General features: G+C 52.5%; 1 protein-coding gene across 2 annotated transcripts in view; it reads right to left on the bottom strand.

Moving 5' to 3' along the window:
• Positions 1–1,409: 1,409 nt before the first annotated feature.
• SLC6A17 (solute carrier family 6 member 17) overlaps positions 1,410–17,053 on the bottom strand; it is a gene marked incomplete at both ends in the record, with an annotated part of 31,337 nt that continues 15,693 nt past the window's right edge. The window contains 6 exons of one of the 2 annotated variants that reach the window (XM_080691201.1): positions 1,410–1,778; positions 2,495–2,657; positions 4,463–4,622; positions 5,182–5,374; positions 8,090–8,282; positions 8,526–8,767. In XM_080691201.1, the coding sequence (XP_080547327.1) occupies positions 1,410–1,778; positions 2,495–2,657; positions 4,463–4,622; positions 5,182–5,374; positions 8,090–8,282; positions 8,526–8,767 (1,320 nt within the window). The remainder of the gene's footprint in view (positions 1,779–2,494; positions 2,658–4,462; positions 4,623–5,181; positions 5,375–8,089; positions 8,283–8,525; positions 8,768–17,053) is intronic. The other variant, XM_080691202.1, reaches the window with a different exon arrangement.

The following is a 17,053-nucleotide window of genomic DNA, read 5'->3' as shown; positions in this document are numbered from 1 at the left end:
AGTCTCCCTCTTTCTCTCCCTTCTTCCCATCCATCTATCCATCCATCTACCCACCCACCTATCTATCCATTCATTAGTCCATCCATCCATCCAACCATCCATCCATCCATCCATCCATCCATCCATCCATCCATCCTCCCACTCTCCATCCACCCACACATCTACCATCATCTACCACTCTGCAGACATTCATTCCAGGTCAGGTTCTGATCCTCACAGGCTGCTCTTTCGGGACAGCTCTTCTTCCCAGGGATGCTGGCTGCCATTAGCTGCAGCCTCCGGGAGGTGCTGGGCCTCACACCAGAGGCTCCCCTTGGCCCGAGGCAGCCTTGGGTATCACAGCACTGCCTGACATGGGTCAGGAAAGCTTGGGAAACGGTTTCCAAGGTGTCTGCACACAATGTGCACAGAGGTGGCTGTGCTTGTGCAACAAGGGGTGTGAGTGACAGCCCAAAAGGGGCAGTGAAATTATCTGCCTTTCCCCAGGGAGGAGACTTCCTGGGGATGAGCTTCGAAACTACAGGAAGAAGCTGCTGCTAGAGAGAAAATCAGGCCCTAGGCAAGTGGAGGGAGAGTGTGCTTCACAATTGTGCTCCAAACCTTCGAGTTGTGCTCTAGAAACCTTACCTTTAGCTGTCCCCTTCTTTCTGAAGGGAAGAGGCCGAGGCTTCCCTCCTCGGCTCCAGCTTGAGCCAGGGGTGGAGTGGGAGGGCTGGGGGTGGTAAGCCCTGATGGAGGTGGGGAGTTCATACCCCACCTGCCCCAGACAGGGCCAAGGACACCCAAAGTTTCCACCTAGAGCCGGGCCAGCAGGCCACCTTCACTGCCAACGTGCATGCTCGAGCTGGACGACACCAGCTACCTCACAAAACAGGCTCAGGAGCTTCTGCACCCTCTGGGCATTGCCCCAACCCCACCCTTTAATCAGGAGCAGCCCCGGCTCTGGTGAGTCCTGTTCTTATAGAAGACTAGCCAAAGTCCCTCCCCGACCTCGGGCCCCAATGCCTCTCACCACCTACCCCAGTACAGCGACCTCCCCCAGACCCAAGGATGGCGGGCAGCAGTTTACAGTGAGGGGGTGGGTAGATTGACCCCTCAGGTAGCTACCTAGAGTCCCTCCTGTACTGGGAATCAGGACTTTGGATTGTTCTGGTTACATGGCTGCAATTTGGTACGAGGTTCTCAGAGGATTAGAGGGTTGGGAGCCTGGACTGGGGGGTGGAGGTCCCCGGCCCTCGGGCCTGGGGAGAAGAGTCGGCTGGGACTAGGGTGGGAATGAGGCAGGGCATGACCTTCTCTCCTTGGGCAGAGGGCCTGGCCTGGGCCTGGTGGCCACTGTGGAGGAGACCAGGCCCGACCCAGTGGGCAGGTTGGGCATCAGGGGAGAGACGGGCAGGGTGGGGCAGTGGTCACAGCTCTGACTCAGGGGTGCTGGCCATGAGGTAGCCGCTTCCATAGCGTCCATTGGGGTTGCCACTGGTCTCCAGGGGCGATGTGCTGCCAGGCCCCAGGTAGGAGCGGTGCGTGGGCATGGGGGAGGGCACCTCGCTGGGCACCTTGCTGAGGATGAAGCGGGTCTCATCATTCTCCTCTAGGTTGGAGATGTCCTTCATCATGCGGCCCTTCTTGTAGGACACGGAGAGGGTATTGGAACCATCCGAGAGCAGGTGGAAATGCCGCAGGATGAACACCACAGGGATGGGCAGAGTTGCCACAACAATGAGGGTGATCAGGAGTGCCATGGCCCAGTTGGGGAAATACAGGTAGCGCTCAGCAGCCTGGGGGAGGGAAGAGGGGGTGCTGCTGAGGGCACTGCACAGCCCCCAGGACCACCTCTTCCTGCCTTCGCCTATGGCCATCCGCTCGCTCCCCTCCCACCGTCCTGGCCAGGCACCAGCAGCTCAGGGTGCGACCTGAACATCTAGCCGGTCGCCTTGGTTAAGAGGTCTCAGTGTTTACATATGTAAAATGGATGGGTAATCCCACCTCACAGACACAGAGAGAGAATATGGGTTAGAAGGACCACACAGGTGTGCTCATCTTTCTGAATCTCAGTTTCCCCATTTGTGCTACTGCTCTCTCTGGGCTGTTGTTAAGATTACAGATCAAGCAAGGCATGGTGGTACATGCTTGTAATCCCAGTACTTGGGAGGTTGAGACAAGAAGGTCGTAGGTTCAAGACCAACTTAGCCACACTCTCAGCAATCTAGCAAGAACCTGTTTCAAAACAAAAAATACAATAGGGGTGGGGATGTAGCTCAAAGGTAGAATGCCTTTGAGCTCAATCCCAAGGACACCCCGCAACACACACACACACACACACACACACACACACACACACACACACACACGTAGAGGTTACAGATCAGCTGGCAAGAGATCTGGCGGGGCCTGGCACAGAATGGCTGCCATCTAAGGGTTTATCCTGATCACCTGTGCAATGAAAGTCCTGTGAGAAGGCAAGTGCCCCTGGGGTCCCGGGCCCAGCCCTTACCTCCTCCTTGATCCAGGCGCTGTAGCCGGGGGGTGTCACCCCCAGCTGGATGATGCTGGCCGTTGTGAGCACAGCCATGCACAGTGGAGACACGAACTTCCACATGTAGAAATAGAAGCGGTAGGGTCGGAAGCCCAGCATCTCTGTCAGCTCCTGCATGAACCTGCCAGGCACAGCAGAGGGCCCAGCGATTGGTGGCTTTATCTCTGTGCCCCTTTCAGGAAGCCCTCAGTGACCACCCTCCCCGGCTCTTCATCTCTCGAGTGCTCAGAGTTGAGTTCACTGACCTGCTCTAGTCAGGATGTGGAGCCTCACAGCTGGCTCCGCCCAGCGAGATGATAGGAGACCTCACATCAGACCTGCCCTGGGCAGCAGGGCTTCTGTGCTCACTTAGCACCCAACTCCCACCTCCCTGCCCAGCTCAAGCTCCCCCTGCTGGAGAAAAGGTAGCACTGCACTTCCCCAGACTCCAAAGGCAGAGGCTACCCTGACTCAGGACTATGTGCAGAGGATTTCAGGAGTTAGGCAGGCAGGCTGTGTATTTGGTTTGTTTGTTTGTTTGTTTGTTTGTTTGTTTTTTGTCTTGTTTTGTTTTTTTGGTGGTACTGGGGGTGGAACCCAGAGGCTTTCTACCTCTGGGCTATACTCCCTGACCCATTTTTTATATTTTATTTGGAAACAGGGTCTCACTAGGTTGCTGAGAGCCTCACTAAGTAGCTGAGGCTGGCTTCAAACCTGTGTGATCCTCCTGTCTCAGCCTCCCAAGCGCGGGGATTACAAGCGTGCGCCACCACGCCCGGCTCAGGCTGTGTATTTGAATGGCACACAAAAATCATCTCTGCCTCAATCACACCTAACTGAAACCTAGAAATTCCTTCTATTATAAATTCCAGCAACCACAGTATCATGATTTTTTGCCACAAATATCAAATCACAGATATTTTCATATAACATTACAATTGTTGAAGATATCTAGAGCCATCATTTATATTCATCACCACTCTGAAATTACCCTTGTTATTAAACCCACAACTAGATTTTGTAACTTAATACAATAAATTATACCCATACCACTATTTCTGAGATTTAAACAGTATTTGTTACTTTTAATATAGTGTCCTACATAATCCTATATATTATGTTTTATGCATTTAAAAATAATATTCTAAGAAGGGTCCAGGGGCTGAAGGATCCCACGGCACTCGGAGTCAGAGCCCCACGCAGTGCTTGTTCCAGCCCTGGCTCTGGGGTGGGCACAGAGGAATGCCCCTTCTTCCCCTTCCCTGTCCCCTCCTGCACTCTTTTAATAAGCTAGCTGCCCTGATCCTGAAGCCAGGTCCAGGGATAGCGGATAGCCCCAGGCCTTGCCCAGGGCAAGAACAGCGAAGCCACTGCTGATAGCGGACAGTGAGGGGGCCTAAGCCTAGAAATCCCTGGGGACACTGCTTTGTCCTTATGTGAGGGATGAGGCCAGAAGCCAGTGGAGGTCTACCTTAGGCTCAGGCCACGAGACTCGATCTTTTCTTACTGCTGAATCCTCTTATCCTGGCTGATCCTAGATTTGGAGCTGAAACCACACTTTAAAATTGTGAACCAGGCTGCTGAAGTCTACAAGTTGTAGGAGGTGAGGGACCCAGATATCTCTGCCGAGTGCTTACAAAACTTAGCAGAATTCTGACAGGGGCCTGGTGCCTAGGAAATGGGCTGTGGTCATTTAAAGAAGTGTAGCAGGTGCCAGGACCTGAACCCTGGACCTCAGCCTGGCTCGGGTGCTTAGTCAAGGGGCCTGCTCGGTGTGTCCACCCTCTAGGCCTCGCTTCCCAGGGACAAAGGGGGCTTTTAGCTCTGACATTCTGACTCTAGGATCTCCTGGCCCATTTCCAAGCAGCCCTGGAGCACAGGACTCTCCAGGAAGTTATGGCCGGCACACCCTCCTCGTGTCCCCGCCTCCCGCCATGACCCCCTTACTTCTTAGTTCCATAGATCCAGGCCACCGCGATGTTCTCAAGGATCACAATGACAGTGAGTGGCAGGGTGGCCGAGTAGTCGTCAAACATGGTGACAAAGTAGTTTCCGGAGCGCTGGACGAACAACAGCCCCACGAAGAATGCAAAGACACAGCAGCCCACTACAGAGAGCCGGGAGGCCGGTGTGGGGGCACGGGTGCAGGGTGGGCGGGGCCCTGGAGGTCTGGGGGCACCCAGGTCCCTCCCGCCACTGGCGTCGCCTGGCGGGGGGACCATGCTGCCCCCCATCAAGCAGAACATGGAGCTCCTGTCTCCCCCGCGGCCCTGCCCCAGCCCGGGGCCTGGCCCCTGCAGCTGGTCCTCTTAATTGCTGCACTGAGTGTAAACGATTCAGCTGAGTATTCCCAGGTTCAGAGGGGGCACCCAGCACCCCTTCCCTGAGGACTCAGTGGGAGAGAGACAAGGGAACCCATGCAGGAGGCCCAGCTCCCAATTCAGGCCTGGCCCAATTTCCAAACAGCTGAGTCCTCCTGGCTCCTGAACACTTGGGACTGAGTGGCCCGGCCAGGCTACAGCTGGGCCCTGGTAGGGGAGGGGGCAGGGCCTTCTGGGTGCCAGGACCCGAGTGACCCAGTTAGAACCCACTCTTTGTAAAGCCAGAGCCAGAACCTGATTGTCCTCTATCCTGGTGGGCCGGGTGGGGCTGTGGGGAGGAGTTACCTGTGAACATCTCCTTGGGCACCTTGAATGTGTCGATGATGGGCGTGGTGATGCCCGCCATGGTCCCGATCATGCTGCCCAGGCCCAGGTTGATGAGCATCAGGAAGAACATGACGGACCAGAACGGGGAGGCGGGGAAGTGCGTCATGGCCTCAGTGAAGGCGATGAAGGCCAGGCCTGTGCCCTGCACGGACTGAGGGAGAGGAGGACCCGTGAGGACCACCCCCACTGGGAGCCCCTGCGTCTTTACTACCATGTTCAGAACTTTAGGGAACCCACTGTTCCTTCTCCAACAGGGAGCCTCGCCTCCACTGAATCCTGCTGGTTTGGGCAGGAGACATCTCCCCTGATTGCCCCAGCTACGCTGGCTGCTCCTAGCTCTGAACTTCTCACCCCCAGACTTTTTGTTGTTTGTGGTACTGGGGATTGAACTCAGGAGCATTCTCCCTCTGAGCTAAACACCCAGCCCTTTTTATTTGAAACTGGTTCTCACTAAGTTGCTAAAATTGGCCTCAACCTGCAATCCTCCTATCTCAGCCTCCCAAGTCCTGGGATTACAGGTGTGTAACACTGCGCCGGGCTAAATCTGAGCCTTTAAAATCCCCAATGTCCAGGTCTCCTCCCAGGCATGATGGTTTTATTGACCTGGGGTGACACTGGTTTGGGGTTTTACAAAGCCCTCCAAGGAGACTCTAATGGGTACCCAAGGTGGATCCCCTGCTCTAGCACTTGGGTTCCTGTTCCTTGGGTACCTGCCCACACCCTGCTGCCCACAACACTCACATGCTGTCCCGTGATGTTCGGTGACTGTGAGGGAACAGGCACCCCCATTGGAGTGAGCGAGTAATTCTTGCTGTTTGGATGCTATTGGGGCCATATAACATGAAAAAACTGCTATGGTCCTAGTTTTATTCTGAGTTCCAGGCTACGCCCACAAGAATGGGGCAGGTTTTCATGGAACATGGAAGGTCCTGTTTGCTGCTAGTCACCTGAGGTTGTAACCAGCCAAAGTCCCTAGATTGGGGCTTTTAAATCTTAACCACCTGGGAAGGGTTCAGGGATATGGGGTATCGGTCCCTCAGTCCAGTGGTGCTGACTTCTTTTTTTTCTTTTTTGTGGTGCTGGGGATTGAATGCAGGGGCATTCTGCCTCTGAGCTATACCCCAGCCCTTTTTATATTTTGCTTTGAAATAAGGTTTTGCTAGGTTGCTGGGAGTCTTACTCACTGATTTTCTGAGGCTGTCCTTGAACCTGTGATCTTCCTGTTTCAGCCTCCCAAGTGCTGGGCTTATAGGCATGCACCACCACACCCAGCTCAGCGGAGCTGACTTTTGACATGGTGCTCAGGCAGGAGCTGGGGAGGCTTCTGGGCTCATTCAGAAGTGCAAAGTGAGCCCAGACTCTGGGATCCTGCTCGCCCCATGTGAGCCTTGGCTCCAGCAGGGTTCCAGGGCTCTGTCCTGTGACCCCTTTTTGTATGTGGTACTGGGGATTGAATCCAGTGACGTTCTACCTGAGCTACAAATCCAGCCCTTTTCATTTATTTTTAAAGTGTGTATGCATGCGCACACGTTTTACTGGGGTTTGAACTCAGGAGCATTCTACCTCTGAGCTATACCCCCATCCCTATTTTATTTTTATTGGGAAACAGGGTCTTGCTAAGTTTCTGGGACTGGCCTCAATCCTGTGATCTTCCTGTCTTGGCCTCCCAAGTAGTGGGATTACAGGCATGTGCCACCACACATCATCATCATTATTATTATTATTATTATTATTATTATTATTATTATTATTAGCAACAGGGTCTCACTAAGTTACCATGGCCTCAAACCTGTGATCTGTGACCCCTTCTAACAAATGGTCATTTTGAAAGTTCCTGGTAAGGCGGGCGTGGTGGCGCACGCTTGTAATCCCAGCACTTGGGAGGCTGAGACAGGAGGATCGCACAGGTTCAAAGCCAGCCTCAGCTACTTAGTGAGGCTCACAGCAACTTAGTGAGACCCTGTTTCCAAATAAAATATATAAAAAGGTCTGGGAGTATAGCCCGGAGGTAGAAAGCCTCTGGGTTCCACCCCCAGTACCACCACCAAAAAAAAAAAAAAAAGAAAAAGTTCCTGGTAGTGCAATTGTAACAGAAGAAAGGTGTCCAGACTTGGCAGGAGGCAGCCTGTCTTATGTGTCCCAGGGGCTGAGGGTCCTCACGGCAGTGGGAGTTGAAATGAGGAAATCTGGGGGAGGGACAGAAACACCCAGGGAAACCCAGGGAACGCTTGCCTCTTAGTAGCTGTGAGATCTCGATCAAGCCCCCCCGCCCCCATCTCAGGCTATTCCTGGGTAGAGTAGTGGGTAATATTAATTCTCAACTCCTCAAGGCAGAAAGCAAAGGGAAAACACTAACGTAGACATGTTTCATGCACTGTGTCGGGGGCTTTTTTTTTTTTTTAGTGTGTGTGTGGTATTGGGGGGTGAACCCAGGGCTGCCCTACCTCTGAGTTATACCCCCAGCCCTTTTTATTTTTATTTTGAAACAGGGTCTCACTAAGTTGTCCTAGATGATCTCAAACCTGTGATACTCCTGTCTTAGCCTCCCAAGTACTAGATTACAGGTGTGCATTACTGCACCCAACTTCCTGGGCTTTTTTTTCCTAATTGCATTACACAAGGCACAGGAAGCCCGTCCAATGCATGAAACATTGTGCACATTGACTGGTTTCTGCAATTGCTGTCTGCTTCAGCCCCTCATCTACACTGATGCCTCAGGCTTTGGATGCCACTTTCCCTCCTCTTTCTCTCTGGATGCATAGTGGGTCCTCACCTGTCACATAAATGAATGGTGCCCCATGCGCTTTCTGAGGCCTACCCTCTAGGCACACATGGCCGGTCTCCAGGTCCCTGCCTGTCCCCGTACCTTGTCCAGCTCATCCTCCAGGAGGCAGGGATCCAGGCCCAGAGACGAGAAGCGGTCCTCCTTCACGGTCATAATGACGTTGTACATCTCCGCGTAGTCCTTGGTGGTCAGGTGGGAGAAGTTGACATGGGGTGGGATGAGGTCCCGGCTCAGGACATTGGAGTTGAGGTACCCCAGGATCTTCTCAGCATTCCTGCAGCACAAAGGTAGAGGGACAGGTAGGAAGGCAGGAGTAGGGGTGCAGGAGACACCTCCCAGACTCTGCAGAAGGACCTCCGCGGGTCATCTTCAGAGGTATCTCTGAGCCCATCCTGTGGGCCAGGGCTGGGAACAATGCTCCTGAGTTCCTTCCTGGGCAGAGCAGAGGGACCTCCCTTCCTGCACGGCCCACCTGCCCCCGCCCGAGGAAGGGAAGACAGGAGGAGACGCCACCTACTCGACCACACACTTCTCGTTCATGATGTTGGCCTTGAAGCCCAGCACGGCGAACACCACGAGGGTGGCCAACACCGACGTGAAGAAGTTGATGAAGGACACTAGGGCGGCATCGAAGTGGCAGTTGTTGTCCTGTTTGTTGTAGCTGGAGAAGGCAATGACGCCGCCGAAGCCCAGCCCCAGGGCAAAGAAGACCTGCGTGGCCGCCTCCCGCCACACCTGGGGGTCCAGCATCTTGTCCAGCTACAGGGAAGACAGCGGCAGGGAGAAGAAAAGAGACACAGAGACTGTGGTTCTGCTCGCGTGCACTGGGTTCCCGCCACACCCCTTTCCTTCAGCCTCAGGGGAGTTCAGAGGCAGCGTGTGGAAGTAAGACACGGCTGCTGTGTGACCTTGGGCAATTTGCCTAACTCCTCGGAGCCTCAGTCTCCCCGTGTGCAAAACACGGGTAATGAAAGCATCCGCTTCAGAGGACTGTTGTGAGACAAATAGTAAATCTTACATAATTTTAGCTGCAATCATTGCTTCCTATGGAGCTGCCAGACTAAGGAGCATGGCCAAGGCCGTATGCGTAGTGCACGGCTCTCGGGCACCATTCACTTCAGCGATGGTGTGGAAAAGCTCTGCACCGAACAGACTGTACAATAGCATAAGAAACTGAAAACACCAAGCTGGGCATGGTGGTGCACGCTTGTAATCCCTGCGCTTGGGAGGCTGAGACAGGAGGATCACATGGGTTCGAAGCCAGCCTCAGCTACTTAGTGAGGCTCTCAGCAACTTAGTGAGACCCTGTTTCCAAATAAAATATAAAAAAGGTCTGGGAGTATAGTCCGGAGGTAGAAAGCCTCTGGGTTCCACCCCTAGTACCAAAAAAAAAAAAAAAGAAAGAAAGAAAAAGAAAAAGAAACTGAAAACACCAATGTCGCCTCGAATAGCAGTGGGGGTGTTCTGCTCCCTCCTGCCAACTCCGCCCCCTCTTTCCCAGGTCCAAAGCTCATCCACACACATCCATGTGCTCCCAGCCAGAGAAGCTCCCAGCACTTGACACAGAAGCAGACACCTCCAGGGAGGCAGCTCCTGACCAACCTCTGTTTGCCCTCAGTCCTGACTGGGGCCTGAACTACCAGTCAGGGACATTTAGGTGGCATGGGCAATTTCCAAAGCCTTCTCCACATCCATTTTCCTTTCACAGAAAACGGGCAGGGTTGCAGCCTCGTCGGGTTGGAGAGATGGGCATTGGCCACAGGATCCCACCTGCAGGTGCTAGATTGCAAATGTGACTGGGGCTGTGCCGTCTAGGCACCCGATGCCCGGAGAGCCTGTAAGGGGGGTATGCAGAATCAGGCGGGAGAGGGTTCTCAGGGGAAGGGATCCTCCAGCTGATAGCCTGAGGTCACCATGGGGAGGCATCTGTGCTGAGGGATCAGTGTGGGCAGAGGGAGGTGTGTGACGGGAAGCAGAGGCAAGGCAGCAGCAGTGCAGGTGAGGCTGGGGGAGGAGTCAAAGGTCTGCAGAAATCCCATCTTCATCCTAAGAAAACCCCTGAGCCAGGAATCCACCAAGGGGCCGAGGAAGGAGAGACACAGCCAGATGCCCATTTCTGAAAGAGAAGAGTGTGTATAGCCCCTTCCAGGGTCCAGGTGGCAGGTGGGGGATGCCAGGGAGATGTCCTGCGGAGCGTGTGGCCATGCAGCCAGCGGAACAGGTGGCAGGCGGGGAAGGGGCAGGCCAGGCATCGAGTCCTGAGGCTGAGCTTCATGTGTCATCAAGGCGTCAAGGAGGAGCTGTTAAATAGCAGCTGGACAGATGTCTGGGGCTTAGAGGAGAGAGAGCAGCTGTAAGCAGCGGCCAGTGGATAGAGTGAGAAGTGGCCAGCGCCTGGCAGGGTTAACCCCCAGAGCTCCAGGCAGGAAAGAAGAGTTCCCTCCAAGGGCGCAGGCAGGAGGAAAGCCACCCGGGGGCTGCGTGGCCAGCAGGAAGGGCCAGTGTGGTCAGGACAGACCACAGGGAGGGCATCAGGAACCAGGAGGCATGGGGCGCAGAGGAGGGAAGGAGAGGAGGCAGGCAGACAGGATGAGGTGGGAGCAGTGCCTGGAGAAGGCAGCCTTGAGATGGAGGGAAAGGGCATTATCTGATGTCAGCTTGCTGGGAAAGAGTGGCATGTACAGAGAGCAGAATTCTACTCAGCCATAAAGAGCCAAATTATGTCATGTGTAGGAAAGTGACTGGAGCTAAGTGGCTGTGCTAAGAGGGATCAGCCAGGCTCAGGAAGCCAAGAGTCGAACGTTTTCTCTCATAGGTGGAATCTAGAGAGAAAATAGGAAACACAGGGCTTCGGAAAAATGAGAGACCAGGAGAAGAGTGAGAGGGGTCGGGCAGGGAGGTGAGTGGGGGAGAGAGGAGGCTCGACGGAGGGAACTCTCCAATTACTGCCACATCCATATGTGACAATATCACTGCCAAGCTCACTGACACGCACAGGGAGGAGACTGAGTGGGATCGGGAGGGAAAGGCACCAGGGGCCGTGCGCACGCGTGTGTGCATCACCCCGAACCTCACTGTGACGTATAATTACAGAGCACCAATCAAAGTTTACCTATGAAATGGGGGCATTGCCAGGAGAAGGCTCCGGAATCACCGACTGCTGCTTATTTGCACATTGTCTTGCTTTTGTTTTGCGTGGACTGGCTTGACATAGGACACATAAAAGCTGGTAGAGGTCTGGGGTGTGGGGGTCAGAGAGGGGAAGGGGGACAGGATGGGCTTCTGTGGGCGGAGGGAGCCTCTGTTTTCCCTGTAAAGCAGAAGGTTAAATCATCTTCTGGGATGGGGTGTGGGGAGAGGAGGAGGGAAGGGTTGGTGTGTGGAAGTGGTCTGGATGATCACAATGAAGTTCAGGGAGGCCTGGATGGCCACAGAACTGGGGCAGGGCTGTCTGCACTGCGGGACCTGCCGCGCTTACACCAGTGGAGGCCTGGTTTTATTTTTATTTTTGCAGCACCAGGGCCTCACTCATGCTAAGCAAGTGCTCTACCACTCAGCTACACTCCCAGCCCTGAGGTCTGATTTTTAAGGTAAGATGAAATATCTTTACAGAGTAACCTAGACCCTAGGGCCTGACTGATTTTAGATCTTAGGCTTTTGTTTCTAATTTTATTTTAGAGAAGTAATATGGTACATGTGCTACATATTACCTACCCCCCCCCCCCCAGTGGAGTCCAGAGTAGTGCCACATAATCAAATACTTTATTTAGGCAGCCAAGTATGGTGGCATTCCCAGTACCTGGGAGTCTGAGACAGGAGGATGCCAAATTCAATGCCAGTCTCAGCAACTTAACGTGACCCTGTTTCAAAATAAAAAATAAAAAGGGCTGGAGATGTAGTTCAGAGGAAGAATGCTTCTGGGTTCAATCCCCAGTACCAAAAAAAAAAAAAAAAAAAAAAAAAAAGCAAACCAAAACAGATACATTAGGATTTCTGCAGTGAACTATGAGTCTCCAGAAGTGAATCAATAGAAACTATAAATAGGCCTGCATCTGTGCTGGTCATTTTGCCTCCAAATGAATTTCTAGGAGAACAAAACTGAAGCAAGGCAACTTCTGTTTTTCAAGGCGATTTGGATTTTGCTGTTGTGAATAAAGAAATAGAGGCCTGTACTTAGGGTCGCACTAAGTGGCTGGGGCTGGCCTCAAACCTGCGATCCGTCTGTCTCAGCCTCCCAAGTACTGGAATTACAATTGGGTACCACTGTGCCTGGCTGAGAGGGGTTTGTTTGTTTGTTTTTACTTATTGTATGGTATTGGGGATTGAACACAGAGGCATTCTACCTCTGAGCTATACCCTTCACCCTTTTTATTTTGGAACATGGTCTCACTAGGTTCAGGAGAGTCTTGCTAAGTTGCTGAGGCTTTCCTCAAATCCACAATTCTCCCGTCGGTCTCCCAAGTACTGGGATTCCAGGCACACCTGGCATGAGTGTTAAATAATCCTCTCCCCAAAGGCTCCAGCAACAGGGGGAGGGATGGCGCAGACCTGGAAGGCACGCTGGCCCCCGCTCTGTCTACTGTGGCCGTCCACTCAGTCTTCTGAAGCCTGGGCCCCTCTCTCAGGTTTCTACCAGGGCCTCGTGGAGGTTAGGGGTTGCTTGTTGCATTCCCACTAGGAAGAAGCACTAGATTCTGGAAGAGGGCAGGTTGAGACAGACAAGCTCTGGTCTGTCTCTTGCGTGATAAAGATCTTTGGTGGCTTCCCGCTGTCTTCTGGAAAAAAAATTTCTACTCCTCTGTGTTCTGACCACTGTAGCAGCAGTGAGCTCACTCCTTGCCCAAAGCACCCAGGTCTTTCAGACTTCTGCCCATGGCCCCAGCTGTTCCTCTGTCTGGGATTCCCTTCCTCCTACTCACTTTCTGGTAAACTCTTACTTATTTCTCAAAACCCAGCACAAATGTCACTTCTCTTTGGAGCTTTTTCTGACTGCCTGAGGCAGAACTAGTCATGGCCCTTGGGCTCTTCCAGCTCTTGTCAATACCATAGTCCAGAATTCTGTGTCTTTCTTGATCAGTCCGTGTTTAAGGCTGGGGTCATTCTTGTTTGTGTCTGTATGAACCAGGATGGCACGTGGATACAGAGAGCGGGGAAGCACGAGACAGAGATACAAAGCCAAGCTGTTTCTCTGTGTGTGTGTGTGTGTGTGTGTGTGTGTGTGTGTGTGTGTGTGTGTTACTGGGGATTGAACTCAGGGACATTCTACCTCTGAGCTACATCCCCAGCCTTATTTTATTTTATTTATGTTCAGAACAGGGTCTCTCTGGGTGATGATAATCTCACCACTTGCTGAGGCTGTTCTTGAATGTGTGATCCTCCTGTCTCAGCCTCCTGAGTACTGGGATTACAGGCGTGCAGCACCACAGTGGGTCGACCTGCTTCACTGAGGCTGGGAGGTGCCTGTGAAGCTGTATGAGCCCTTTGTAGCTAAACTGTGGTCTATTAGGACAAGAAAATTCTTAGGACTTTAAGCTTCTACTTTGTAAAATGTTAATGTGTGTGTGTGTGTGTGTGTGTGTGTGTGTGTGTGTGTGTGGTATTGGGGTTCCTGGAAACCCTTCTATGTCCTGGCTACAATCCCATACCTATTTTTATACTTTTTTTTGAAACAGGGTCTCTTAAGCCAGCGCGGCTGGCTTCAAACCTGCGTAATTCTCCTGTCTACACCTCCCAAGCACCGGGATTACAAGTGTGTGCCACCACGCCCGGCTAAAATGTTAACTATTGGGCCTCCGAGCCCAGGATCGGAGCCTGCCAAGGGGTTAGGCCGGTACTGGGGCCAGCAAGGCCAGGATCGGAGCCTGCCGGGGGGTTAGACTGGTGCTGGGGCCAATGGCTGGCATCGGAACCTGCCGTGACGCAAGGCTGCTACTGGGGCCTCCAAGGCCGTGATCGGAGCCTGCCGAGGGGTTAGGCCGGTGCTGGGGCTAGCAACTGGCATCGGAGCCTTCCGTGAGGCAAGGCCGCTACTGAGGCCTCCGAGGCCGGGATCGGAGCCTGCCGAGGGGTTAGGCTGGTACCGAGGCCAGCGAGGCTGGGATCGGCAAGGCCGGTGAGGCAAGGCCGGTGCTGGGGCCTCTGAGGCCAGGATTGGAGCCTGCCGTGAGGCAAGGCCGGAGCTGGGGCCTCCGAGGCCGGGATCAGAGCCTGCTGAGGGGTTAGGCCGGTGTCGGGGCCAGTGGCTGGCATCGGAGCCTGCCGTGAGACAAGGCTGCTACTGGGGCCTCCAAGGCCGGGATCGGAGCCAGCAGAGGGGTTAGGCCGGTGTTGGGGCCAACGAGACCAGAATCGGGGCCTCCCATGAGGCAAGGCTGCTGCTTGAGCCAGCGAGGTCTGGATCAGTCCACCAGGTAGCCAGGCCACTACTGAGGCCGTCAAGAGTGGGATCGGTACTTGCAACGCGGCATGCACAGAGAAATATTGCAGAAAATAAAAATCAGATGCTTCCCCTAATCAGCAATAACTAGGAGGAAAGGGGCAACAGGAAGAGGTTGAGCTATAGAAAGGGCCCTATAGTGAAGCAATTAAGGTGACCAATCAGAGGGTATGGAATAGGGGAGGATGGAGCCTCTTTAAAACTCAGGAGGTACATAAACAAATGTATCAAAGTTAATCACCAAACAAGCATGGGATCAGGGAGGGGAGGGAATGGGATGGTGACTGGATGAGGGCTAATTGGATGATGTGTGCTTGTATATCCTCTCAAGTCTTGTATTCCGATGTGATATATGATTACAATGCACCAATAAAAATAAATTAAAAAATAAAAATAAAATGTTAACTATTTTAATGTTGCCTTCCTCCCTACTTTCCCTCCCTTCCTTTTTGGTAATTCTTTCTTTCTTTCTTTCTTTCTTTCTTTCTTCTTTCTTTCTTTCTTTCTTTCTTTCTCTTTCTTTTCTTTTCTTTTTTTTCCCTCTACATCAAATATTGCTATAATTTTTACAAAAAGGTCTAGACCCAAAGGTGAGACTCAAATACACACCATCATTAGGATTCTCACCACTCCCTCACCCTGAAACAAAGATTAAATTCCTAGCCCCAGCCACTATTCGGGGCTAGATTTCACAAACGGAGGCAGCCACTCCAGGGTAAAGACTGTAGTCCCAAACTGCACTGGAGCTGGTCCAGAAGCTTGGGGGATTTCTCCAAGGACAGGACAGGAGTGCCCATTTAACAATTTTGCATGGAAGCAAGAATTGTTTTTCTTTGTTAAGACTGTATTGATCTATTATAGTTTTTCCATTTGTATATGTGTGTGGGGGATACTGAGCATTCAACCCAGGGACATTCTACTTCTGAGCTACATTCCCAGCCTTTTTATACTTATTTTATTTTGAAACAGCGTCTCATTAGGTTACCATGTGCTGACCTTGAACCTGCAATTCTCCTGTCTCACTCAGCATCAAAAGTAGGGATTATAGGCACATGCCACCGCACCCAACTTTGTTTGTCCATATTTAAAAGTTATGGGTTATTTATTTATTTATTGGTGGTAGTAGGGATTGAACCTAAGAGTGTTCAACCTCCAAGCTATACCCTCAGAACTTTTTTTTTATGCTGGGGATTGAACCCAAGGGCATTCTACCTCTGAACCCTATTTTTTATTCTTTATTTTGAAACAGGATCTCACTAAGTTGCAGAAGGCCTCATTAAGTAGCTGAGGCTGGCCACAAACCTGTGATCCTCCTGTCTCAGCCTCCCAAGTACAGAGATTACAAACATGCATCACCATGCCCAGCTAACCCTCAGACCTTTTATTTAAAAAAATTTTTTGAGACATGGTCTTGATAGGTTGCGGAGAGTCTCCCTACTTTGCTGAGGCTGTCCTCGAACCTGTGATCCTCCTATCTCAACCTCTCAAGTACTGGGATTACAGGAGTGCATCACCATACTCCACTATTGGCTATTTATTATAAATGGACAAAGCTAGAGATGTAGTGTAATTAACCCCCGCTAAATTTGTTATTCAGATTTAACAATTATCAACACTTGGCCAATCTTGTTTCCTCTCCATCTCATTCACACCCCTACCCCTAGAATATTTCGAAGGAAATTGATGGCCCAAATCAGTCATTGAGAAGCCCCCAGGAAAGCACCAGAGCGTGCTGGAACTCGCTAGAACTTGACCTTTGAGGATAAAAGTGCTCTGTCTGAGGAGTGGCCCCTGGTGCTCTCCCAGGCTGCAGCTTAGAGGAGCACTCTCTCTGGTGGGGATGAACACAGACACTCAATTCTCATCTGGGGTAAACTGAGTCAGGCCCTTGAGTATGGAATGCCTGTTGTTCCTTGAACTTAAAGGGGGCTCCTGCCAGGATTCCTGGGGCGGCAGTGCCTGATTTCAGCAAGTGTTGACAGAGGCCAGACTCAGGATGCCCCGTGTCCCTCTAGGCCTCAGATGTGACCGCAAGGGGAGAGAGGGACGATAGGCTTCAGCATCCTCCTGGGGCGCCCTGGGAAACAGAATCAGCTTCCTGCTGTTTCTTTGGTGCAGTAGCTGAGTCACTCCCTCACAAGAGAACAAGGTGCTTCGCATTTGACTCACCGTTGTGAAGCTGCTCTTTGGATCCACAGGCAGCTGCTGAACCCCGAGCCCTAGTCTGAGTCGTGAGCCACGGGCATACGCGCCCTTGCTTCTGGGCACTGCCTGCCTGGAGCCAGACAGGGCCACCAGACACCAGATGGCACTGGAGTGCCGGGTTCTGCTGCCCAAGAACAGTGTCACCTTCACCGAGGACGAGATAATAATAGCTAGTGCTTACCAGACACTCCTCACTGCCAGGGGCAGCCCCCCCCCACTCTCCCTCAGGGTCCCCCTCCTCAAAGCAGCTGTGTGAGTTAAGGAACTTGAGGCTGCCGGGTGACCACGGGGATCTGAGCCAGATCATCTGGCTTCAAGCTCTCCCTCTGGTCACAAGCCTGGTTATCACCTTCCTCTACCAATGGGGATTGAGAAGTTCCTCCATTAATCTCTATTCTTGGGCC

This window comes from Muscardinus avellanarius (genome assembly GCF_963383645.1).
Source record: "Muscardinus avellanarius genome assembly, chromosome: 3".
NCBI lineage: Eukaryota > Metazoa > Chordata > Mammalia > Rodentia > Gliridae > Muscardinus > Muscardinus avellanarius.
This window is presented reverse-complemented; position numbering and strand designations above follow the sequence as displayed.